Source organism: Bos indicus, chromosome 2, assembly GCF_029378745.1.
Source record: "Bos indicus isolate NIAB-ARS_2022 breed Sahiwal x Tharparkar chromosome 2, NIAB-ARS_B.indTharparkar_mat_pri_1.0, whole genome shotgun sequence".
In the NCBI taxonomy this organism is placed as follows: domain Eukaryota; kingdom Metazoa; phylum Chordata; class Mammalia; order Artiodactyla; family Bovidae; genus Bos; species Bos indicus.
Genome location: NC_091761.1, coordinates 106928853 through 106951393, shown reverse-complemented (window position 1 = coordinate 106951393; position 22541 = coordinate 106928853). Strand labels below are relative to the sequence as shown.

At 51.8% G+C, this 22541-nt stretch overlaps 1 protein-coding gene across 7 annotated transcripts in view; it reads left to right on the top strand.

Annotated features, from left to right (window-relative positions):
* Positions 1 to 22541, top strand: part of CFAP65 (cilia and flagella associated protein 65) — a 41638-nt gene that overhangs the window by 2365 nt on the left and 16732 nt on the right. For 4 of the 7 annotated variants that reach the window (XR_011561885.1, XM_070772467.1, XM_070772471.1 and 1 more), the window contains exons 3-19: positions 1292 to 1338; positions 1656 to 1887; positions 4098 to 4282; positions 10875 to 10977; positions 11480 to 11646; positions 11839 to 12038; positions 12326 to 12471; positions 12928 to 13150; positions 13548 to 13813; positions 14220 to 14420; positions 14653 to 15012; positions 17620 to 17757; positions 19416 to 19661; positions 20245 to 20469; positions 21341 to 21499; positions 21742 to 21892; positions 22351 to 22479. Coding sequence is in view for 6 of the 7 variants with exons in the window: in XM_070772467.1 (XP_070628568.1) it covers positions 1753 to 1887; positions 4098 to 4282; positions 10875 to 10977; positions 11480 to 11646; positions 11839 to 12038; positions 12326 to 12471; positions 12928 to 13150; positions 13548 to 13813; positions 14220 to 14420; positions 14653 to 15012; positions 17620 to 17757; positions 19416 to 19661; positions 20245 to 20469; positions 21341 to 21499; positions 21742 to 21892; positions 22351 to 22479 (3034 nt within the window). In the remaining variant the exon portion in view is untranslated. Of the gene's footprint in view, positions 1 to 1291; positions 1339 to 1655; positions 1888 to 4097; positions 4283 to 10874; positions 10978 to 11479; positions 11647 to 11838; positions 12039 to 12325; positions 12472 to 12927; positions 13151 to 13547; positions 13814 to 14219; positions 14468 to 14652; positions 15013 to 17619; positions 17758 to 19415; positions 19662 to 20244; positions 20470 to 21340; positions 21500 to 21741; positions 21893 to 22350; positions 22480 to 22541 lie in introns of those variants that run through there. The other 3 variants (XM_070772470.1, XM_070772469.1, XM_070772472.1) reach the window with 3 other exon arrangements.

The window sequence follows — 22541 nt, the reverse complement described above, 5'->3', positions numbered from 1 at the left end:
CTTCACAGTCCAACTCTCACATCCATAAATGACCACTGGAAAAACCATAGCCTTGACTAGATAGACGGACCTTTGTTGGCAAAGTAATGTTTCTGCTTTTCAATATGCTATCTAGGTTGGTCATAACTTTTCTTCCAAGGAGTAAGCATTTTTTAATTTCATGGCTTCAGTCACCATTTGCAGTGATTTTGGAGCCCAGAAAAATAAAGTCTGACACTGTTTCCATTGTTTCCCCATCTATTTCCCATGAAGGGATGGGACCAGATGCCACGATCTTAGTTTTCTGAATGTTGAGCTTTAAGCCAACTTTTTCACTCTCCTCTTTCACTTTCATCAAGAGGCTTTTTAGTTCCTCTTCACTTTCTGCCATAAGGGTGTCATCTGCATATCTGAGGTTATTGATATTTCTCCCGGCAATCTTGATTCCAGCTTGTGCTTCTTCCAGCCCAGCGTTTCTCATGATGTACTCTGCATAGAAGTTAAATAAAGCAGGGTGACAATATATAGCCTTGACATACTCCTTTTCCTATTTGGAACCAGTCTGTTGTTCCATGTCTAGTTCTAACTGTTGCTTCCTGACCTGCATATAGGTTCCTCAAGAGGCAGGTCAGGTGGTCTGGTATTCCCATCCCTTTGAGAATTTTCCACAGTTCATTGTGATCCACACAGTCAAAGGCTTTGGCTCATTTCATTGAAGGCTTCCTTTAAACCTGGATTAAAAGCAGAGACATTACTTTGCCAACAAAAGTCCGTCTAGTCAAGGCTATGGTTTTTCCAGTAGTCATGTATGGATGTGAGAGTTGGACTGTGAAGAAAGCTGAGTGCCGAAGAATTGATGCTTTTTAACTGTGGTGTTGGAAAAGATTCTTGAAAGTCCCTTGGACTGCAAGGAGATCCAACCAGTCCATCCTAAAGGAGATAAGTCCTGGGTGTTTATTGGAAGGACTGATATTGAAGCTGAAATTCCAATACTTCGGCCACGTAATGCAAAGAGCTGACTCATTTGAAAAGACCCTGATGCTGGGAAAGATTGAGGGCAGGAGGAGAAGGGGGCAACAGAGAGTGAGATGGTTGGATGGCATCACCAACTCAAAGGACATGAGTTTGAGTGAACTCCGGCAGTTGGTGATGGACAGGGAGGCCTGCGTGCTGCAATTCATGGAGTCGCAAAGAGTCGGACATGACTGAGCGACTGAACTAAACAGGTTGTGTACTGATAAGAGAAAACTCAGAAGCCCAAGAAGCCTTCAGTCTCATTTGCCTTTTCTTTGTTCCTTATTTCTCTTCTCAGAGGAGGCCAGCCATGTTCAGAGGCAACAAGTAGAGAGTAAAAGCCAGGTAAAAGCAATGCATATGCTTCAGTGACACGCGCTGGGAGCTTACTGAGAAATGCCACGTGTGGCTGTGGAGGGCAGTGCTGCGTGGGCCTCATCCCCAGTTCCCTTTTCCAAATGGCCTTTCCTGAATGGTGAGCCTCTAGGCTCCCAGACGAAGCCCTGGGTCTTGTATTCAGGCTCGTTTCTCACGTGCCACTTCACACCTGTTGCCAGAGCTCGGAAGCAGGCAACTCCTCCATGATCAGTGTCCATGGTGAGTCTTCTCCATTGACGTCTCTTTCTCATGCCCCTCCTGTCTCCTTTCTGGTCTCTTTCCAGCTCCCAACTGGCAGGAACTCTTGGCTTAGCCAGAGAGCTTCCTTTGGACTTGTGTTCCCGGCACCCAGTGCTCATTGAAGCAGCCCTCAGCCTCCTCATGAGGACTAGGGACAGCGGGGACTGCACCATGAACTCCGGATCATGCCTGAGTGCCAGCACGGTGGCCTTTCCCACCATCACTGGCAGCAGCATGGCCATGAGTGCCTACAGCAGCAGCAACGCCAGTGCCTTTGTGAGGACGCCTGTGGGGCCAAGTGGGGTGGATGGGCAGCAGGGCAGCAAGGGTCGGAATCTGGGAGTACCCCTCTCTCCTGTCCCAACCCCATTACTAGAAGCTACATACACGGAGCCCCAGGCCAGCTGGAGCGGTGGCAGCTGTGAGCATGACGGTGGAGAGAAGAATGTTGGGGAGATGGGAGTTTGCGGCTGATAAGAGTAGCCTGTAGTTCTCTCTTCCTTCGAAAAGCTCTTCTGATCTTGATGCCTACCTAGGGCCTTGCATTTGTCCAGTGGGTGGATGTTGTTTGCATTTTTGCAGCTCTCAGGGTTCTTTCTGTGTGACAGCACCGGGTCAGGGTGGCCAGTGCTCATCTAGGGAGGTAACGTAGGGGTCTGACTGCGTTTTGTGCAGCACGTGTCTGTCATGTGGGAGTTCTCGGGTTGCCTTAAATGTGATGGTGGTTGCATTCGCCTCCCTGTGGACCATGGTCATCTCTCCCCTGCATCTGTGCCGTTCCAGGCCAGTTTGCACACAGATTCATTCACTGCCCTTCCCCACTCTGCTCTGAGCTGGCTGAGACTAAAAGGTGGGAGGAGGGGAGAAGCCCAGGTACGTCTCTTCTTCCCTCCCTGCTTTTGACAGTGTCTCGGTCGGCATCTCGCTGTGACTCCCATCGGCACCAGACAGTGCTCTGGGTTCTGAGACCCCCACCTCTTCCCCTAACTTGTGTACAGCGGCACCTTCTTTTTAAAATTATATTAATTAGTTTATTTCTTTTTGGCTGTGCTGGGTCTTTGTTGCTGCACGTGGGCTTTCTCTAGTTGCAGTGAGCAGGGGGCTACTCTTCGTTGTGGTGCATGGGCTTCTCACTGCAGTGGTTTCTCTTATTGTGGAGCCCACGTTCTAGGTGCACGGGCTTAGCAGCTGCGGCACCCGGGCTTAGCTGCTCCTCAACATGTGGGATCTTCGTAGACCAGGGATCAAACCCATGCCCACCGCTTTGGCAGGCTGATTCTCAACCACTGGACCACCGGAGAAGTCCCTGGTGGCAGCTTCTTGATGTTGTTAACTTTGAGGTTACTTCACTAGCCCCTCCTTGTGCATTGAATCCTTATTTTAAACACCCAGAGGGGCTTCTGTTTTTCTGGTTGGACTCTGATCGATGCATTAGCTGATGTTTATAATAAATGACCCTCGGCCACCCATGTCACCTTTCCTCCGTGGGCAGTTCGGGCCATCTGACATTCTGTATATTTTGAAACAGATGTAAGCTCCAAGAGAGAAAGGATTCGATGGTCTCGTTCACTATTATAGGCCTGGCACTAACCTCTACAGTGTCTGGCGCATCATAGGTAGTGAAGCACATATCTTTTAAACACATACATTTATCCTCTGTTGTTGCTGAGCCGTTAAGTCATATCCCCATGGACTGCGGCACACCAGGCCCCCCTTATATAATGATATAAAAACAACCCTTGGTCAAAGCTAAAGGAAAATGGCAGTGAATGTACATTCACTGCAATGAATGGTAGGAAGAGACACCTGGTTCCTCCTCCCTCCATCTCGCTGCCCCAGAAGTTGTCCATTCCCCCCCTTCCTCAGATAGTTAAGAGTTAGGGATCAGCCGGTGAAAAGATTTGCTGTTATAGACAGGGAGTGTTGGCACAGTAAACCTCTAGCATCCTTAGGAGCAGTGCTTGGAGAGGCCTCAAAGCCAAGGCATCGGGTGTGGGTTGTCCCCAGGCAAGTTGGCTCTGTCCTTTGCTCCACCAGCTAGGTGAGGGATGGGAGAGGGAATGGTGGAATATCCCTGTGCCCTGGAGAAGTTCCAGTGAGGGACGTCTTAGAGAAGTTCTCTACAGGCTTCTGTAGAGAAGGGGTAGGATGGGGAGGTTGAGAAGGCAGCATCTGAATAGAGCAGTGTCTGAGGGCACACGGGGGACAGAACAGGCCAGCTAAGGCTGCTGAGTGTGCTGGGCTAAGGGGTTGATAGAGCGGTTCAGGGGCAGTATCTCAGTGAATCTAGTTGGAAAACCATTCGAATGACCTCAGAAGAGGTAATATCAGACTCCAGGGCCTCCCTGCCTCTCACCTTCTCTCTCCAGACCATCCCCCATGGGGCAAGAAGAGATATAATTCATTACCTTCTGGAGGTGGGGCGATCCTAGCCGATTCTCTGGGTCTTTGAATTCTTCTCTCCTTTCTCCCTGCCAACCGGACAGCCTGCCAGCTCCATGGACGCTCAGTTGTGCTTCCCAAAGAAGCAGGACAAAGTGAAGAAGAGGGTCATCTGGGACATTGAGGTGGCTGAGGAGCTACAGTGGAAAGGCTGGGTGTTGGGGAAGGAGATCACCAAAAACCTGGTTCTGAAAAATCTCTCCTTGAAAATCCAGAAGATAAAATACAGGTACCAGTATGAGGGATCAGAGACTTAAGTCCCGGAGCCCTGAACCCCCTAAAGCATCCACTTTAAAAAATAAGTCACACAAAACCAAAAGAGTGTGTAGGACATGTATAGTTTGAACAGTTGTTGAAAGTGGGACCCGTGTGACCAGGTTAATTAATGGAGTAATAACAGTGTCTGAAACTCACCTTCTCTCATCATGTGTCCCCCCAGCCTTGGAACACCTTCCCTACTGGTAAAGGTAACCACTGTTCTGACTTTCATGAGAATGATTTTCTTGTTTTTCTCCAAAGGGTTTGCCACTTACGTTTGCCTCCCTAAATGCTATAGTTTGTTTACCTTCTTATGAACTTTATGTGAGTGGGATAACACGGTACACTTTTGTTGTTGTTGTTGTTCACTCACTAAGTCATGTCTGATTCTTTGCAACCCCATGGACTGCAGCGTGCCAGGCTTCCCCATCCTTCACTGTCTCACACATGCTCAAACTCATGTCCGTTGAGTTGATGATGCCTTCCAACCACCTCATTCTCTGTCACCCCCTTCTCCTCCTGTCTTCAATCTTTCCCACCATCAGGGTCTTTTCCAGTGATTCAGCTCTTCACATCAGGTGGCCAAAGTATTGGAGCTTCAGCTTTAACGTCAGTCCTTCCAATGAATATTCAGGATTGAAATCTTTAGGATTAACTGGTTTGATCTCCTTGCTGTCCAAGGGACTCTCAAGAGTTTTCTCCAGCACCACAGTTCAGAAGCGTCAGTTCTTCAGCGCTCAGCCTTCTTTATGGTCCAACTCTCACATCCATGCATGACTACTGGAAAATCCACAGTTTTGACTCTATGGAGCTTTGTTGGCAAAGTGATGTCTCTGCTTTTTAGTATGCCGTCTAGGTTGGTCATAGCTCAGTTATGTTCATAAGACTCATCCACACGCATGCGTAGTTTATCCTCTTTCATCACAGAGTAATAGTTCAACGTATGCTTCTGTGTGCTTATGCATTCTTCTGCTGAGGGGCGTTTTGGTTGTTTCAAGTTTGAGACTGTTATCAACATTGTTCAGCTATTGCACAAGTTCAAGTTTTTCTAGGGTAGATACAAAGGGATAGAACTACTGTGACTTAGAACATGTACACGTTTGCTTCTCACAGGTGTTTGTACATGTTTGCCAAACTCGTTTCCAAAGTACTTATATCCATTTATATTCCCACCAGCCACATATGAGTATTCCCATTCCTCTTTAACTTTACCAACAATTGGTATTGTTTAGACTTAAATTTTTTGCCAATAATGCTAATTTGTTGTAGATTTAATTTTCATTTCTCTGATTACTATTACAATTAAGTGTTTTTTTCCTGTGTTATTGGCCATTTCATTTGTGAAATTCCTGTTTAAGTCTGTGTCCATTTTTCTGTTAGATTATCTTTTTTCGTTTTTCAAAAAGAATTAAAATGTAGCTGATTTGCAATATTATTTTAATTTCATCTGTATAGCATAATGATTCAGTACTTTAATAGATTATACTCCCTTAAAAGTTATTACAAGATAATGGCTATCATTTCCTGTGCTATGCAGGATATCCTTGTTGCCTAACTATTTTATTTTATTATTTTAAGTTTAGGTTTGTTTATTTATTCTATTTTTGGCTGTGCTGGGTCTTTGTTGCTTTGCATGGGCTTTCTCTAGTTGCGTCGAGCGGGGTCTGCTCTTAGTTGCAGTGCTTGGGATTCTCATTGCAGTGGCTTCTCTTGCTGTGGAGTGCAGGCTCTAGGCACGTGGGCGCAGTAGTTGCAGCTCGAGGATTCTCGAGTGCGGACTCAGTAGTTGTGGCACAGGGGCTTAGCTGCTCCTCGGCATGTGGAATCTTTCCAGAGCAGGGATGGAACCTGTGTCCCCTGCATTGGCAGGCAGATTCTTATCCACTATGTCACCAGGGAAGTCCCGCTTATCTATTTTAAATTTGGTAGTTTGTTTCTCTTAACCCCATACTCCTATCTTCATCTTGCCCCTTCCCACTTCCCTCTCCCCACTGGTAACAACTACTTTGTTTTCTGAATCTTTGAGTCTGTTTCTGCTTTGCTATAAACACTGGTTTGTTTTAGATTTCACATACAAGTGATATCATGTAGTATATGTCTTTGTCTGACTTACTTCACTAATCATAATATTCTCTAGGTCCACCCATGTTATGGATTTCATTATTTTTTGCGGCTGGGTAATATTCCATTGTGAGTGTGTGTGTGTGTACGTGTGTATGCCACATCTTCTTGACCCATTGATGGTTGATGGTCTGTTGATGGTCGCTTGGGGTGCTCCAGTATCTTGGCTATTGTAAATAGTGCTGCTATGAACATTGGGGTACGTGTATCTTTTCCAATTAGTATTTTTCTTTTTTTCTTTTCTGGACATATGCAGAGGAGTGGAATCGCTAGATCATATGGTAGTCCTAGTTTTAGTTTTTTTGGAACCTCCATACTGTTTTCCAGGATGGCAGACCAATTAACATTCCCACCAATAGTATACCAGGGTCCCCTTTTCTCCACATCCTCGCCAACGTTTATTTGTAGACTTCTTGATAATAGTGCAAGGTGATATCTCATTGTTATGATTTGCATTTCTCTAATAATTAGCAATGTTGAGCATCTTTTCATGTACCTGTTACCTATCTTTACATGTTCTTTGTAGATTGTCTTTTTTTAATAAATGTTTTTATTAAAGATACTAATTCTTTATCAGTTATGTGCTGTGAATATCTTCTCCCACCTTGTGATTTGTCTTTTCTTCTATCATGTATTCTGAAGAAAAGGCATTCTTAATTTCAAAGGAATCGAATGTACCAATATATTTTCTTTTATGGTAGATATTTGCAAGTTCTTCTCTACCCTTATCTAGTTCATGAAGATTTTCTCCTATAGTATCTTCTAAAGACATTATAATTTTGCCTTTCATATTTGTCTTTTATCTACATGGAATTGATTTTTGTGAATGGTTCGAAGTAGGGATCCAATGACTTTTTTCCCCTCAAATCAATGTCCAGTTGTCCCAGCACCATTTATTGAAAATTTGATACTTTGCCTTATGATCTCCCTACCACTGATGTTTATCAAGTGTCCATACATGTAGGAACCATTTCTGAACCCTGTTTTGTTCCCTTGCTGTATTCGTCTCTCACTGGGCCAATAAATATCATCCTGAATTGATTATTAAAGCTTATAAGTCTTAATTATCTTGTAGTGTAAGCTGCATTGTTAGTCAGCTTATAATTAAATTAACCGTGAATCATTTTAGCGGCCTGTGAAGTGGTAACTAGTCCATTTTGTGGTCTTTTGACACACTGTTTTTATAATTCGCATCATTGGCCAATTAGTTGATATTTAAAATCCTTTGACGATTTCTCTGTGGTTTCATGCTTGATTTCTTTCCAAATATTTGTAAAAGAACAGTTCTGTATGTTTTCCTTGCTGTTGGAGTTCTCTGACGGTGTGTTTCATCATTGGTTTTGATTTCCTGTCTCATCCTGTTGTCTTCTTAGTCGTCGTCAATCCAGACCGCCCCCCCCCCAGCCCCCGAGGCTGTAGTTTACCCATCCATCTCCCCTCCCCCGTCCCCCACTTGCTCTGGTCATAGCGGTGCTGTGGTCCACAGCGTGTGTCCCCTTAGTCGGGTTTGTGCTTTGTCTTCATGTCTCATTAAATGGTGTTTTTCCCCCATAGCAGTAAGTTGAATTGGTATATCACTATGCAGTTATAGGAGAAGGCAATGGCAACCACTCCAGTACTCTTGCCTGGAAAATCCCATGGACAGAGGAACCTGGTAGGCTGCAGTCCATGGGGTTGCACAGAGTCAGACACGACTGAAGCGACTTAGCAGCAGCAGCAGTAAGTCCTCCAACTTCATTCTTACTCAAGATTGTCTTGGCTCTCATTGGACCTTTTAACTTTCATAAATATCTTCAAATCAACTTAAATACATACAAGTAGACAACTTTTTGGAGAAGGCAATGGCACTCCACTCCAGTACTCTTGCCTGGAAAATCCCATGGGCAGAGGAGCCTGGTAGGCTGCAGTCCATGGGGTCGCTAAGAGTTGGACATGACTGAGCGACTTCACTTTCACTTTTCACTTTCATGCATTTGGAGAAGGAAATGGCAAACCACTCCAGTGTTCTTGCCTGGAGAATCCCAGGGACAGGGGACCCTGGTGGGCTGCCATCTATGGGGTCACACAGAGTCGGACACGACTGAAGCGACTTAACAGCAGCAGCAGCAGACAATTTTTTAAGATTTTGTTTAGGATTTAGTTGAACATATAGATCAATTTAGGCTTTCCAGGTGGCTCAGTGGGGTAAAGAGTCCTCCTGCAATGCAGGAGACACAAGAGACACAGGTTTGATTCCTGGGTCGGGAAGATCCCCTGGAGGAGGGCATTGGCAACCCACTCCAGTATTCTTGCCTGGAGAATCCCATGGACAAGAGGAGCCTACAGTCTATAGGGTCAAAGAGCTGGACATGACTGAAGTGACTGAGCACACGGGCATACACACATAGATCAGTTTGGGGAGAATCAACACAAATTGAGTCTTTCATGAACATGGTGCCTCTTTATATTTCTTTAGGTCTTCTTTCATATCTTTCAATAAAATGTAACATTCTCTCCATAGATGTCTTACACATCTTTAGTTAGATTTATACCTAAGTGTTTTAAATTTTTAATGATGCTGAATATGATATCTTTTAAAATTGTTTTATTCTTCTACTTATTGCTGGTTTTTTAGAAAGTCATTTTTTAAAAATATAGAGGTTTTGTCCACACCGTTGTGCCCAGCAACCTTGACAAACTTTCTCGTTAATTCTAATGATGTGTTTGTTATTCTGTTTTCCGTGTACATGTTCATTTCTTAAATGAAAATGGCATTTTTTCCCTTCCTTTCCAATCCTGTATCTTTTCTTTGTCTTTCCTTCCTGCACTATTGAAAAGGAAAGTGCTGAACAGAAGTGGTTCTAGAAGGCATCCTTGTTTTGCTCATGATCTCAACGTGAAAGATTCCAGTGTTTCACCATTAATTTGCATGTTTCCTGGAGTTGTTTTTTTTTCTTCTTTTTTTAGACTTTATCAGGTTAAGGAAGTTCCCTTCTATTCCTAGGTTGCTGAGAGTTTTTGTCATAAACATATGTTGAAGTTGATTTAATGTTTTTCTTTATTGAGATGGTCATTTGTTTTTTTCTCTCTTAATTTGTGAATACAGTGAATTACATTAAATGATTTTTAATTTTCTTTTTTTTTTGACTGTACCACAGGGCATGTGGGATCTAACCTGCACCCCCTGCAGTGGAAATTTGGAGTGTTAACCACTGAACTGCCAGAGAAATCCCCTGATTTTTAAAGAAGTTAATTAATTCTTTTTTGGCTGTGCTGGGTCTTTGTTGCTGCGCATGCACTTTCTGTGAGCGGGAGGCTCCTCTGGTTGCAGTGTGCGGGCTCTGGGGCGCAGAGGATTCAGTCATTGTGGCCCACAGGCTTAGCTGCCCCGAGGCATGTGGAATCTTCCCAAACCAGGGATTGAACCCACGTCCCCTGCATTGGCAGGAAGATTACCAACCACTGGATCATCAGGAAAATCCATCCCCGCTTTTTTTTTTTTAATGTTAAACCAGTGGTGTATTCCTAGAATAAGCCCCGCTTGTTCATGATTGAGTGTTCTTTCTATACTCATTGCTAAATTGTTTTTGCCAATATTTTGTTTATGGCTGGTACTGGCCTGTAATTTTCCTTTCTTCTCATAACTGTCAGGTTTTGATAACAACATTATGATAGACTCACAGAGTATTTTGGGGAGGGTTTCCTTGTTCTCTGTTGTTGGGAAGACAAGGCTAGAATTATCAAGTGCTCCATACTACTTGCTGCGAAGCCATCTGGCCTGGTCTTTTCTTTGTGGCATGATTCTTTGACTATTTATTCAATTTTTTGGATAATTTTAGGTTAGGGTGGCCACAAAATGTATAATTCTTGAGTCACTTTTGGTCAATTATACATTCCTAGAAATGTGTTTATTTTATCTGAACTTACTGGTATAGAGTTTTTGGCAGTATTGTCTTTGTCTCTTTTTTTTAAGTAATTCTGTTTATTTATTTATGCACTTTTGGCTGTGCTGGGTCTTTGTTGCTGCGCGGGCCTTTCTCCGGTTGTGGCGAGCAGGCGTCACTCTAGTTGTGGTGCGCGGGCTTCCCTCGCAGCGGCCTCTCTCGCTGCAGAGCGTGGGCTCAGTAGTTGTGGTGCGCGGCCTTCGTTGCCCCACAGCATGTGGGATCTCCCCAGGCCAGGGATGGAACCCGCGTCCCCTGCATTGGCAGGTGGTTCCTTAACCGCTGGACCACCAGGGAAGTCCACTCCTATATCTTTCCCTTCAGCGCTCTGACATCCTGGAGTGAAGGTTTGTGAAAAAAGGGGTGGCATGCAAGAGACAATTCCTACTGGGGCATAACCCCTGTGTTTCCCCTTCCACAGTCCCACCAGCTGCTTAGCTTACCAGGGTCTCCCCTAATCCTTCTGCCTCTTCTAGTTTTCTGATCCCGAAGTGTTTATTCCTTGGCTCCCTCCCACAGGCCCCCCAAAACCAAGTTCTTCTTCACGGTCGTCCCCCAGCCCATCTTCCTGAGCCCAGGCCTAACCCTCTCACTCCCCGTCATCTTCCGCCCTCTGGAGAAGGTAAGGCCTGCCGTGGCGAGTGAAGGACAGGGAGGGACATGGGCACAGTGACCTCGGAGCAGGGGGCCAGGCCAGAGGAGTGAGGAGCACCCGAAACCCAACCACCACACCCACATCCACACCCACACCCTACCACTTGGAGCCAAAACTCATTAGACAGAAGGGGCTTCCAGTTGGATGTGTGGGGTGGGGAGGGTGGGGCAGCAGGGAAAGTGGTGCTACTCTGTCAGCCGTCAGAAAGCCCTGTATTCCTTGGCTTCTTCCTGCTCTTAAAATATTCTCCCAAAACTTTGCCCCATATCTCTGAGACCAAGATGGCGCTAGAGCTCAAGGAACTGACCTTGTCTTCAGAGACTGAGATGGAGGAGGGCCGTGGCCCAGCCCAGCCCTCCACGGTTATGTTGGGGGGATGGCCAGGGCCAGGGTGAGGTGGGTACCACCCGGGTACCACTGATCAGTCACTGCCTCTGCCTCTCCCCACTGCTGCCCCCACACACCGCAGAAGGAGTACGTGGACCACCTGTGGCTTGAGAAAGCAGAGGGGATGTTCTGTGTGGACCTGAGAGCCACCCTGCCCTGCCACAGTCTGATCTGCCCACCGTCCCTGCAGTTGCCCATGTGCGCCATGGGGGACATGGCTGAGGCCTGGTTCTGCCTGGAAAATGTGGGGTGAGGGCAGAGGCTGAGGCTTGGAGGTGGGAAGCGCGACAACTGGGAGGAGGATTCCTGGGAGCAGGAGAGACCGGCATGTGGGATGTGGGAGTAAAGGGGGCATCTCCACCTTTCTGAAGCAGGGGCAGTGGTCAGAGGGGGCAAAGTGGCTCTGATCTGCATCCCCCCTCCCCTGCGCCCCACCCCCAGGGACCTGCCTACCTTCTTCACCTGGGAGTCCCCCAGCCCATTCCAGATGCTGCCGCCCATGGGGCTGCTGGAACCAGGCCAGGCCTGCCGGGTCAAGGTGACCTTCCAGCCCCCAATGGCTGTCATCTATGAAGCCCAGGCCACGTGCTGGTATGGGGAGGGCAGCAAGCAGAAGAGCAGCATCCAGCTGCAGGCTGTGGGTGAGGCCCGACCTCTCACCCATCCCCAGAGCCCTCCGCTGCACCTCCCTGGGAAACAAAGCCTCCAGTGTGCTCCCCCCACCCCCGCCCTGGCCTGGCCCCCAGGGGACCTCCATCAGCCTCCCGCCCTTCGCCGAGCCCCACAGGCTTTGTCATCTCTTTGTTTCCCTTGGTGCCGCAGACCAGTGTTCCCCTGGGGACCCATGTCTTCCTTGAAGGGGCTATTCAGTTTGGGGCCACAGAGGCCCTGGTGGGTTTCTCCCCAAGGGTGTCCACTCTCTGCCCAGCCAAATGCGCCCAGCTGCTGGTGAGCATAAAGCAGAGGCGCCCGGAGGACCAGGATGCCGAAGGCTTCCAGAAAGTGCTGCACTTTGGCTCTGTTGCTGTGGGCTGCACCGCCGAGAGGCAGATCAAGCTGTATAACCCGTCGGCAGTATGTGTCCTGTGCCCGTGGAGGGAAGTGGGGGCAGGGCTCAGGGACCACAGCCCCGGGTGCGCCTAATACCCACCCCTGTACAGAATGTTGCAAGCCTTGCATACCTATGCCTGTTGATACACTCATGTCAGCAGGGGTCCCCCCATCATCACAGCTGGGGGCTGGGCTGGACTATCCCTTGACTTCCCCCCAGAACAACCCCAAGAGCAGCCCTCAGGTGTCCTGATGCCAGGACCACTGCTAGCCTTCGTGGTACCTTTGGGACAAGGCAGAGGTACCCACTCTGGGCAGTCCCAGTGCAGGGCACAAGGCTCAGCCCCTTCCCTCCTCTGGGCCAAGGCAGCCTTGCTCCACAATCAAGCTGGTGACTGAGGCAGAGGCAGGGCTTCAGCTGGGCACCTTAGTGATGACGGACCACCTCACCCTGTAACCGGACCCTTCCTGGCCCCGCAGGTGAGCGCCCCCTTCAGGATCGAAGTGGCCCCAGACATGCTGGTCAAAGACCAGGCCTTCTCGTGCCCCACGGCCCATGGCATCGTGGCCCCCGGAGAGAAGAAATTCGTGTCGGTGTTCTTCCGCCCTGAGACCTTGGACGTCAGGACCATGGACTACTTGTCCATCGTGCCCTCTGGCTGTGCCTCCCAGACCCTGCTCAAAGTCGTTGGTTTCTCTAGAGGTACTGGCAGTCCCAGGTCACTGCACTGCCTCCAGAGACAGGAGCAGCCCCTGCTTACAACTGACAAGCGTCTGCTGCTAGACGCCTGGGGCCTCCTTACCCTCAGCCTGGGTGTCTGCTGCCCCCTGGTGGGCTCAGCTAGGAATCAGTTAAGGTCACCTGGAGATACTGTTCCCATATTCACTCCCCGACTCCCAACCCCCGACCCCCAACCGCCGCCCCTGTACTACCCAACCTGGTGGTCTGCGCAGGCCGCAGGCCGCTGGGGCGCCAAGCCTTTCCAACCCAATCTTCTGTCTCCAGGCAGCACCACCTCCCATCCGTGGGACCCTTGGAGACCACCCAGGTGGCCAGGCCCACTCACAGCGACCCCCCCACCCCCGCCTCCTCCACCCAGGTCCTGCCCTGTCGCTGCAGCACCACTGCGTCGACTTCAGCTGGGTCAACCTCGGGACCCGCTCAGAGCAGTCCCTGTGGATGGAGAACAAGTCGGACTGCACGGCCTGCTTCCACTTTGACATCGACTGTCAGGAGAGCGTCTTCAGCATCAGACCTGCCTTTGGGACCCTGGTGGGCAAGGCCCGCATGACCCTGTGCTGTGTCTTCCAGCCCACTCAACCCATCATCTACTGGCGGCGGGTGGCCTGTCTCATCCACCACCAGGTGAGCTGTTGGGGAGGGGCGAGGCCGGGCTCCCCTAGGAGATGGAGGGGCCAATCCGAGGCCCAGTCGTGAGGACAGGGCTTGGTGCTCAGTCACCTGTTTTCTGGAACTTGCAGGATTTTCTCCTCCAGGGCCCCCAGCCTGGCTTTCGGAGCCAGAGGTTGGCTAGGGGCATGCAGAGGCTCGCTTCGAGCCAGGTGGGCGGGCCAGTCTTGCTCTCACTGCTGCCAGCCCGGGACTTTGGCCCTCACCCCACACAGCACGTGCAGAGCAGAGAGCCTTGAGGTGACAACCCCACCCAGGCCCCCGGACCAGGTGGTACTCACTGTGCCCTGACGAAGCCGGTCTCTGGCCAGGGTGGCGAGTGGAGGCTGAAATCTAGCCTCACACAGACACAATGTTGTAGGACCCACTGTTTCTGGACCTGATTGGGACATGCCACTCGGAGAGCACCAAGCCAGCCATCCTCCGACCTCAGCATCTCACATGGTACCGCACGCACCTGGCACGGGGCCTGACGCTCTACCCGCCTGACATCCTGGGCATCATGCTGAGGGAGAGGAAGCTGGAGCAGGATAAGAACGGCGCCCTGATGCTCCCCATCGAGGTTCGATGTGTCCCTCTGGGACCCCAGGGAGCCGTCCACCCTCCCAGGTTCACACCCCCCCCTTCTCTAGCAATCCTTGGGCAGTCCCGTGCTCCGCAGTGCCTTGGGCATCGTTCGTAGTCGGGGGGTGTGACATGTGCGGAGCTCTCGTAGCCTTTTCCAGAAAGGGGCACAGAGATGAGGGGCAGCGGCCGGAGAACCGGTCCCCACCCACCCGTCTCTCCCCACGCAGGACTCGGAGGACATACCGGCCCCGCAGTATCCCCTCATCCCCCCGATGACTGAGTACTTCTTCGACGGCACCAATGACGTGGCCATCTTTCCCCCGCCCGTCAGCATTGAGCCCGTCGAGGTGGATTTCGGTGCCTGCCCCAGGCCCGAGGACCCCAGCCCCGTCCCCCTGTGCCTGATGAACCACACCAACGGCAAGATCACCGTGGCCTGGACACGCAGGGCTGACTGCCCCTTCTGGGTGACCCCAAACACCTGCGACGTTCCCCCTCTCAAGTCCACAGCCCTGCGCCTGCACTTCCAGCCGCCTCACCCCAACGGCCTGTATGCCGTGGAGCTTGAAGCCTTTGCCGTCTATAAGGTGTGTGTGGGCAGACAGGACAGGGGAAGGTGGATTCTCTGCCCTGGAGCCTGAACGGCAGGGTGCGGGGTCGGAGGGGAGGAGGGGGTGAGGTAGGACCCGTCCTCTCTGTGCCGGGCTCTGCTCCCTCCTTTCCTTGTCCCCTTGGCTGGACTTTGGCCTTGGTGGTCTGTCTTTCTCCCAGGTTCATGGCCTGCCTTGGCTGAGAGGCTTCTTGGCCCAGCTGATTATGTCTCCCTCTCGTGTGCCTCCCACCCTCTCTGGAGGGAGAACTCTGGGGCTCAAGCCCTTTGGGAAATTCTGGTGCACGTAGTTTCCTGGGCCTCCTGGCTGGGGGGCTCCTGACCTCTCGCTAGTCCTTGAGGTAGGAACTGGTCCTTCTGGAAGAGCTGAGGGCAGGAACTAGGCCCCGGGGGGACAGACCCTGGGGCACCCAGTAATTACGTGCATGTAGGAAGGGGCTTCTTGTCCATCTTCCCTTGACCAGGTGGTCAGTCCAGCCTCTCAGCCCCGGATATGTCGCTCCCTTCACATTTCCAATCCGTCCTCCCCTTTCCCTCCTTCTCTGCTCTGCCCACCTTGCTGTTCTTGCCCAGTGGGCGAGTGCTGGGGCTCAGGGAAGAGCAGAGCTGTGCAGTCAAGATCAGAGTCCCTTACCAGCTCTGTGACCTTGGGCTCCTCCCTTAATGTATAGACCCCTGAGCTGTCTTTTCATCTATAAACTTGGGAGCATATCCAAACCTTTGAGAAGTTTTTCCAAAGCTGAGTCTTTAGTTGCCTCTGTTCTAATATGTTGGCTGTGCAGAAACTCAAAAGTTTGTAGGAATGAGGCTGTGGACATCTGGCTTGGCTGAGCTCATCAGACTTTTAGGCTACATCTTGCAGTCATAAGCTGTCCGATATGCCAACCACTAGCCACGTGTGGCCACTGAGCACTTGAACTGTGTCTAGTCCAAACAGACATGCTGTAAAGGGAAGAGACACACTGATTTCTAGGACTTAGCACAGAAAGTATGCAAAATGCCTCCTGCCTCATGTATATATGCACTGTATATGGTGATGCCATCATGTGCATGCGTGCGTGCTCAGTCACTTCAGTTGTGTCTGACTCTTTCTGACCCCATGGACTGTATTCCACCAGGCTCCTCTCTCCACGGGATTCTCCAGGCGAGAATCCTGGTGGGTTGCCATGCTCTCCTCCAGGGGATCTTCCCAACCCAGGGATTGAACTCACATCTGCCTGCTTCTCCTGGATTGCAGGTGGATTCTTTACACACTGAGCCACCTGGGAAGCCCAATGCCATCGTCTATATGCATCATAAACATATATGTATGTATATATATATGTATATGATGGCATCACCAATGCAATGAACTTGGGCAAACTTCGGGAGATGGCGAGGGACAGGAAGACCTAGAGTGCTACAGTCTAGGGGGTTGAAAAAGTCGGACATGACTGAGCAACTGAACAAGAATACATACACACACAGATATATATGGGCTTCCAAAGCGCTGCTAGTGGTAAAGAACCTGCCTGCCAGTGTAGGAGACGTAGAGAGGTGGGTTCATTCCCTGAGTCAGAAAGATTGCCCTGAAGGAGGAAATGGCAACCCACTCTAGTATTCTTGCCTGAAAAATCCCATGGACAAAGGAGCATGGTGGGCTACAGTCCTGGGGTCTCAAAGAGTCCAACACGACTGAGTGACTAAGCATGCACACACATATATATGTATGCTTAGTCACTCAGTCGTGTTGGACTCTTTGAGACCCCAGGACTGTGGCTCACCATGCTCCTTTGTCCATGGGATTTGTATATGTATGTGTATATATCGGAGAAGGCAATGGCACCCCACTCCAGTTCTCTTGCCTGGAAAATCCCATGGACAGAGGAGCCTGGTGGGCTACAGTCCATGGGGTCGCTAAGAGTCAGACACGACTGAGCGACTTCACTTTCACTTTTCACTTTCATGCATTGGAGAAGGAAATGGCAACCCACTCCAGTGTTCTTGCCTGGAGAATCCCAGGGACAGGGGAGCCTGGTGGGCTGCCGTGTCTGTGGTCGCACAGAGTCGGACACGACTGAAGTGACTTAGCAGCAGCAGCAGCATGTGCATATATATATATATATATATATACATATATATATACACACACATACATATGTAATGTTGAAACAATACAATTTTGGATCTACTCAGTTAAATAAAATATACTGTTGAAATAAATTTTACATGTTTTGCCTTGTCGATGTGGCTACTAGAACATTTAAAACGATGTTTGCGGCTCGCACTTGCGGCTTGCATTCTGTTTCTATTGGCCAGTGCTCTCTGGGCACATTCCTGCAGGATGAATGCTGCTTTCACTTCCCAGCCCCACCCTCGTCCTGCTGGGAGGATTAGAGAGCGTGTCTGCTGACTGCTTGGTGCTGCGTGTTCAGTGCGGGTCCTGGCGCACAGCAGGAAGGGCTGCTATGGCTGTGGTTCCCCCACTGTCTTCCCAGGGGGCCCCGTCCCCCTGGGCCCCATGTAGGGTTCCTGCAGTACAGGGGGCAGGCTGGGGTGCCCCACCAGGTCAGACACTGTGGTCATGGGTATGGTTGTCCCACAGGTCCTGCGAAGCTACAACAACATCGAAGAGGACTGCACTGTGTGCCCGTCCTGGTGCTTGACGCTCCGGGCGCAAGGCCACAGTTACTGCCCTGGCTTGGAGCACCACATCCCTCAGTACACCCTGCACGCCCCCAAGGTGAGCGTGGCCCCAGCCGCAGCAGGAGGTGGGACAGAGGGCTTGGCTCTGCCGTCAGATCCCTCTCCCATCTCTGGTGGCCTCAGAAGCACTTCAGTGCTCTCCCTGGCCTTCCCAACCTCCCCACCATCAGCCCCTGGGGCTCTGCACCCCTGCACCCATCCTGAAGGACTGTCTCCTGGACCACTGCAGTGGCACTGTGAAGAGTCTGGGGCTTGGACCACTGGCTCTGGCCTGCTCCATCTGAAATAGTTCCCCGGCCCTCTCAGGCTCAGCCTTAAAGTCTCCAGCTCCTCTGTTTGCATGTTAACTGAGTGCCTGCTGGGAATAGGACCTCCCAGGCCACAAGCCCCTGCCCTCAGGAATCAGCCAGCCAGCAAGTGTCTCAAGCCTGGCCCTTCAGCTTAACCCTGTCCTGAGGGAGTCATCATTCCCAGGTCTCTCCAGCAGGGCCCTTGGAGGCCCTGTCTGACCTGAGCCCCAGGATGACATAAGGTTGAGAAACACAGACTCTGGAGCCAGATGGCCAAGTGGCAGTTCTGGTTTCCCCTTCGATGCCTCTTCCCAGCTTCTGTTGCCATCGTCAGTCTTTTCATTCAGCTGCTCCACCCTCCTGTCTCACGCTTGCTGGAAAGACATTATTTTTGTGCTGTGTGTTTGGGGGTGATCTTGCCCCCTAACTGTTACACTGCTGCTCAAGGGCACGCCTTCCCACAGCCCTCCTGACTTCCCTGGGGTCTCCTCACTCACTGACCACCCCCAGCCCCCGCCCCTTTCCCTTGGCTGGTTCCTTACAGCCTGTGGCCTTTACTGAAATCCAGCAGAATTCTGGACCCATGTTGCCCACATACCCCTCGCCCCCACCTCGTGCACCTGTGCTCTTTGTCCCAGCTGGAGGGGGCCCCCCGGGCCAGTGATTTCGGCTATGCATTTGGTAGCCAACCCAGCTCTTTGCCTCTGCTGGCTACACCCTAGATGCCTGAGGGATGTTTGGGACTGCTGGGGCTTTCCCTTTCCCAGAGTGGGGCTCCCCTCTCTCCGCTACCAAGGCTGCCTGCCTGAGAATAATCTAGAAGGGGCTGCTTACCCCAGAGCTTCTGCACCCGCTTCTATGAAATGGGGATCTCCAAAAGATGATTTGTGGGCACTTTCAGAGCCCGGTGGCTCAGGCAGTAAAGAATCTGCCTGCCAAGAAGGAGATATGGGTTTGATCCCTGGGTCAGGAAGATCCCCTGTAGGAGGAAATGGCAACCCACTCCAGTATTCTTGCCTGGTAAATCCCCTGGACAGAGGAGCCTGGAGGGCTACAGTCTATGGGGTCCCAAAGAGTCGGACACAGCTGAGCAACTGAAGAACAACAGATGAAAGAAACTTGCGGTGGTGGGGTCCAGGGTCCTCAGTTTCCTGGAGCCAGTCCCTGTGGCCGCTCCATCTCCTTCCCTGGAGGTCTCTGGAGATCAGAAGCATTTTGGCGGGCCCAAGCTGTGTCCCTCCATTCCATGCCCCCAGGGTACTGACCAGGTTGTGCAAGGGCATCTTGGGCCTCCTGGGAGACTGCTTCACCCATGCCCACACAGACCACCTGGAGTGTGCGTGTGGGGTGGGGCTGGGGAGGGCGTGCAAATCTGAGCCGGGGCCCCTCCTCTCTTGCACCTCAGCTCTTTCCTGCAGTGTCCCCCAGTGAACCCTCCTACCGCAGCCTGCTCCTTGTCAACAAAGGCTCCATGCTGCTCACCTACAGCCTGAGCCCCAAAAGCAGCTTGGACATCTCCCTGCGGCCCCGCTCGGGCCTCCTGGGCCCTGGGGCCCACAAGATCCTCCTCACCTATACCTACCCTAAAGGCAGCTCCTGGAAGCAGCACGTTTTCTACCTGCAGTTCAATTCCTGCCCCCAGTATCTCAAGGTAGGCAGTGGGGGTGGGGACTGGATCCTTGGGAGGGGGCCAGAGTCTGGGGCTTCCCTTTTCAAAGCCGCATCCTGGGACTGGCCTTTAAAGCTCCCCTAAAATAGCTCAGGGGCTGCTCCCTGTCCAGGCAGTGGCACGGCAGGGAGAGGATCCCTGGGCCATGTCTGGGAACGGCTCTCCCCAGGACCCTGCCTGTCCACTTATAGGATCCGGAGCAACAGAAAGGGGTGCAAAGGTCCCCAAGGAAGGAGTGAGGGCAGCCCAAGACTCATGACTACAGATGGTAGAAGGGTGTTTGGGGCCAGGCCAGGGAAAGGGTCTGAGGTTTTTAGGCTTACGTCTGGCCAATGAAATGGTCTGTACATCCTTTTTCGGTCCCTGACGTCTTTTCGAGAACCATCTCCTGTTCAGTCACTACGTACGTACTCTGCCTTTGACAGAACCTGCCCATACCCAGGGCCCAGGGTGGGGCACCTTTTGCTGCTCTCTCCTAGGGAGCAAAGCTGCCCACCTGTGATCTTTGGGGGAGCCAGGGCCGCAGGGTGATGTCAGGGCACTATCCTCCCTTCACTGGCCCCAGGAGGTGACCATGCAGAGCCGCGAGGAGCCGCTGCAGCTGAAGCTGGACACCTGTAAAAGCGTCTTTTTCAAGCCCACCTGGGTGGGCTGCTCCTCCACCAGCCTCTTCACCTTCCGAAACCCCTCCCGTCTGCCTCTGGAATTTGAGTGGAGGGTCTCCCAGCAGCACCGAAAGATGCTGGCTGTCCAGCCCGCCAGAGGGATTATCCAGCCCAATGAGAGCCTTGTGAGTGCCCTGCCAAGGGCGGGAGGGAAGGATACCCATCATCCTCATCTTCCCATCATCTCTTACTCACGTCTCTCTGGAGCCAGGCTCACTCCTCCATCTAAGCCACAGTCATTTTTTTCAGCTTTATGCATAGGTATGACTGTTACCATCATCTTCACCCCCATTTTACAAAGAAGAATTGAGACTTGCGTTGGGGGAAAACCATTTACTAAGACTGTGAATTAAGAGGTGCAGAGTTGGGACTTAAACCCGGGTTTCTGATGTCAGTGCCCAGGGGCAAGTCCATCCTCCGTCCTCGGTCTCCCAAAGCTGGAGGTGGTGCAGAGCAGCTGGATTTGGGGCTAATGGGTGGCTATCATTAAGGAGTGAGGAAGGGAGCTTCTGGAGGTCAAAGTGGTAGATCCTTGGAGCAGGGCACAGGTGAGACCCAAACTAGCAGAGCCCCAGCCCTGGTTTAGGGTCTTCTAGTCTAGGAGGCCAAGCTTGAGCCGAGAACCACCAACACACGACGTCTGTTAGAGCCCAGGGGTAGTACTCTGTAAGGCGAGTGACCACACAAACTCTGGAGTCCAGCCTCAAGAGTTCACATCCCCAGCTCCCACCAAGTACCCTCGTCAGCTGTGTGACCTTGGGGGAGTTACCCCGCTTCTCTGCATCTCCAGTTTCTCATCAGACAATGAGACACTAAAATAATACCACTTACCTCTGGGGATAAATGGTTGAAGGCCCGAAGGAGATGACAGAGTACACAGTGCGTGTAAGGAAAGGTTTTGTATAGCTTGATGTTCTGCAGTGAGACCTCAGACGTCCAAGAGCTGGGCGGGGGTTCCCAGAGACCCCCACGTAGGGATAATGTCTGTGACCCCAGACGCTGACCTGGACCTTCAGCCCCCTGGAGGAGACCAAGTACCTGTTCCGAGTGGGGATGTGGGTCTGGGAAGCCGGCCTGCCCCCAAACACCAAGCCCTCCGCCACCACCCACTACATGCTCCGGCTGGTGGGCATGGGCATCACCAGCAGCCTGTCCGTGAGTGGGAGGACCCTGGTGGGTGCGGGGAAGAGAAAGGGAGGAGGGGCAGGGCCCAGATGGGAGGGAAGGCCCCGGAGTACCTGACCCCATGAAGGCAGGGGATGGCAGTCTTCTGGCCCCCTGGCTCTCCCTGCTGGATCTGCTCTTTGGGGACCCTCTGAGGCTGGAGTGGGGGGCAACAGATGGGGCTGTGGGCCTGGGGGATCCCCCACCCCGGGCTGGCTGACTCTGGCCCTCAGGCACAGGAAAAGGAGCTGGACTTTGGGAACATGCTGGTGAATGGCAAGCAGAGCAGGATGCTGGTGCTCCGGAACGATGGCGACTGCACCCTCCACTACCGCCTCTTCCTGGAACAGAGCGACCCCACGGCTGTCGAGAATGGTCCCCTTGGTACTCAGGCCTGGGCAGGACTGGGCCCCCGGGGCAGGAGTGAGGGGCACGGGTTAACACTGGTTAACCGGACCATGGTTTGGGGACAGGGCTTGAAACTGGGTGCTTCCACTTGCTAGATGTGTGGGGTTGGAGGGTGATTGTCCTCTCTGAGCTTCAGTTCCCTCATCTGTAAAATGGGGCTACTGGTGGTGCCTACCTCCCAGGGCAGCTGGGTGGAGCAAAGTGCTTAGCAGGTGCCAGTGACCCCAAGACTGGTCCCCACTGTCTTGGTCTGGAGGAAGCTCTCTGCTCCCCATTTCCTGGCTCAGAGCCTGCTCTCTAACCAGAGCTCTGCTGGCCCAGAGGAAAGTGTCTGGGACTGGGTGAGAGGAAAGGCTGGGCCTCTCTAGGCTGCACTGGGGGCCTCCTCTGCTCCTGACCCCACCCGGCCGCCCCTGACGGCCACCCCTGAGCAGCTCTGCAGCTGGACCGCACAGAGGGGAGCATGCCGCCCCGGTCCCAGGACGCCATCTGCCTGACTGCCTGTCCCAAACACCGGTCCCAGTACTCCTGGACCATCAGTTATGCTCTCATCTCCCACAGAGGTACCTGGGCCATCTGCAGGGATGTCAGGGCCAGGGAGGAAAGGCGGAGGGCTGTGTGTGCA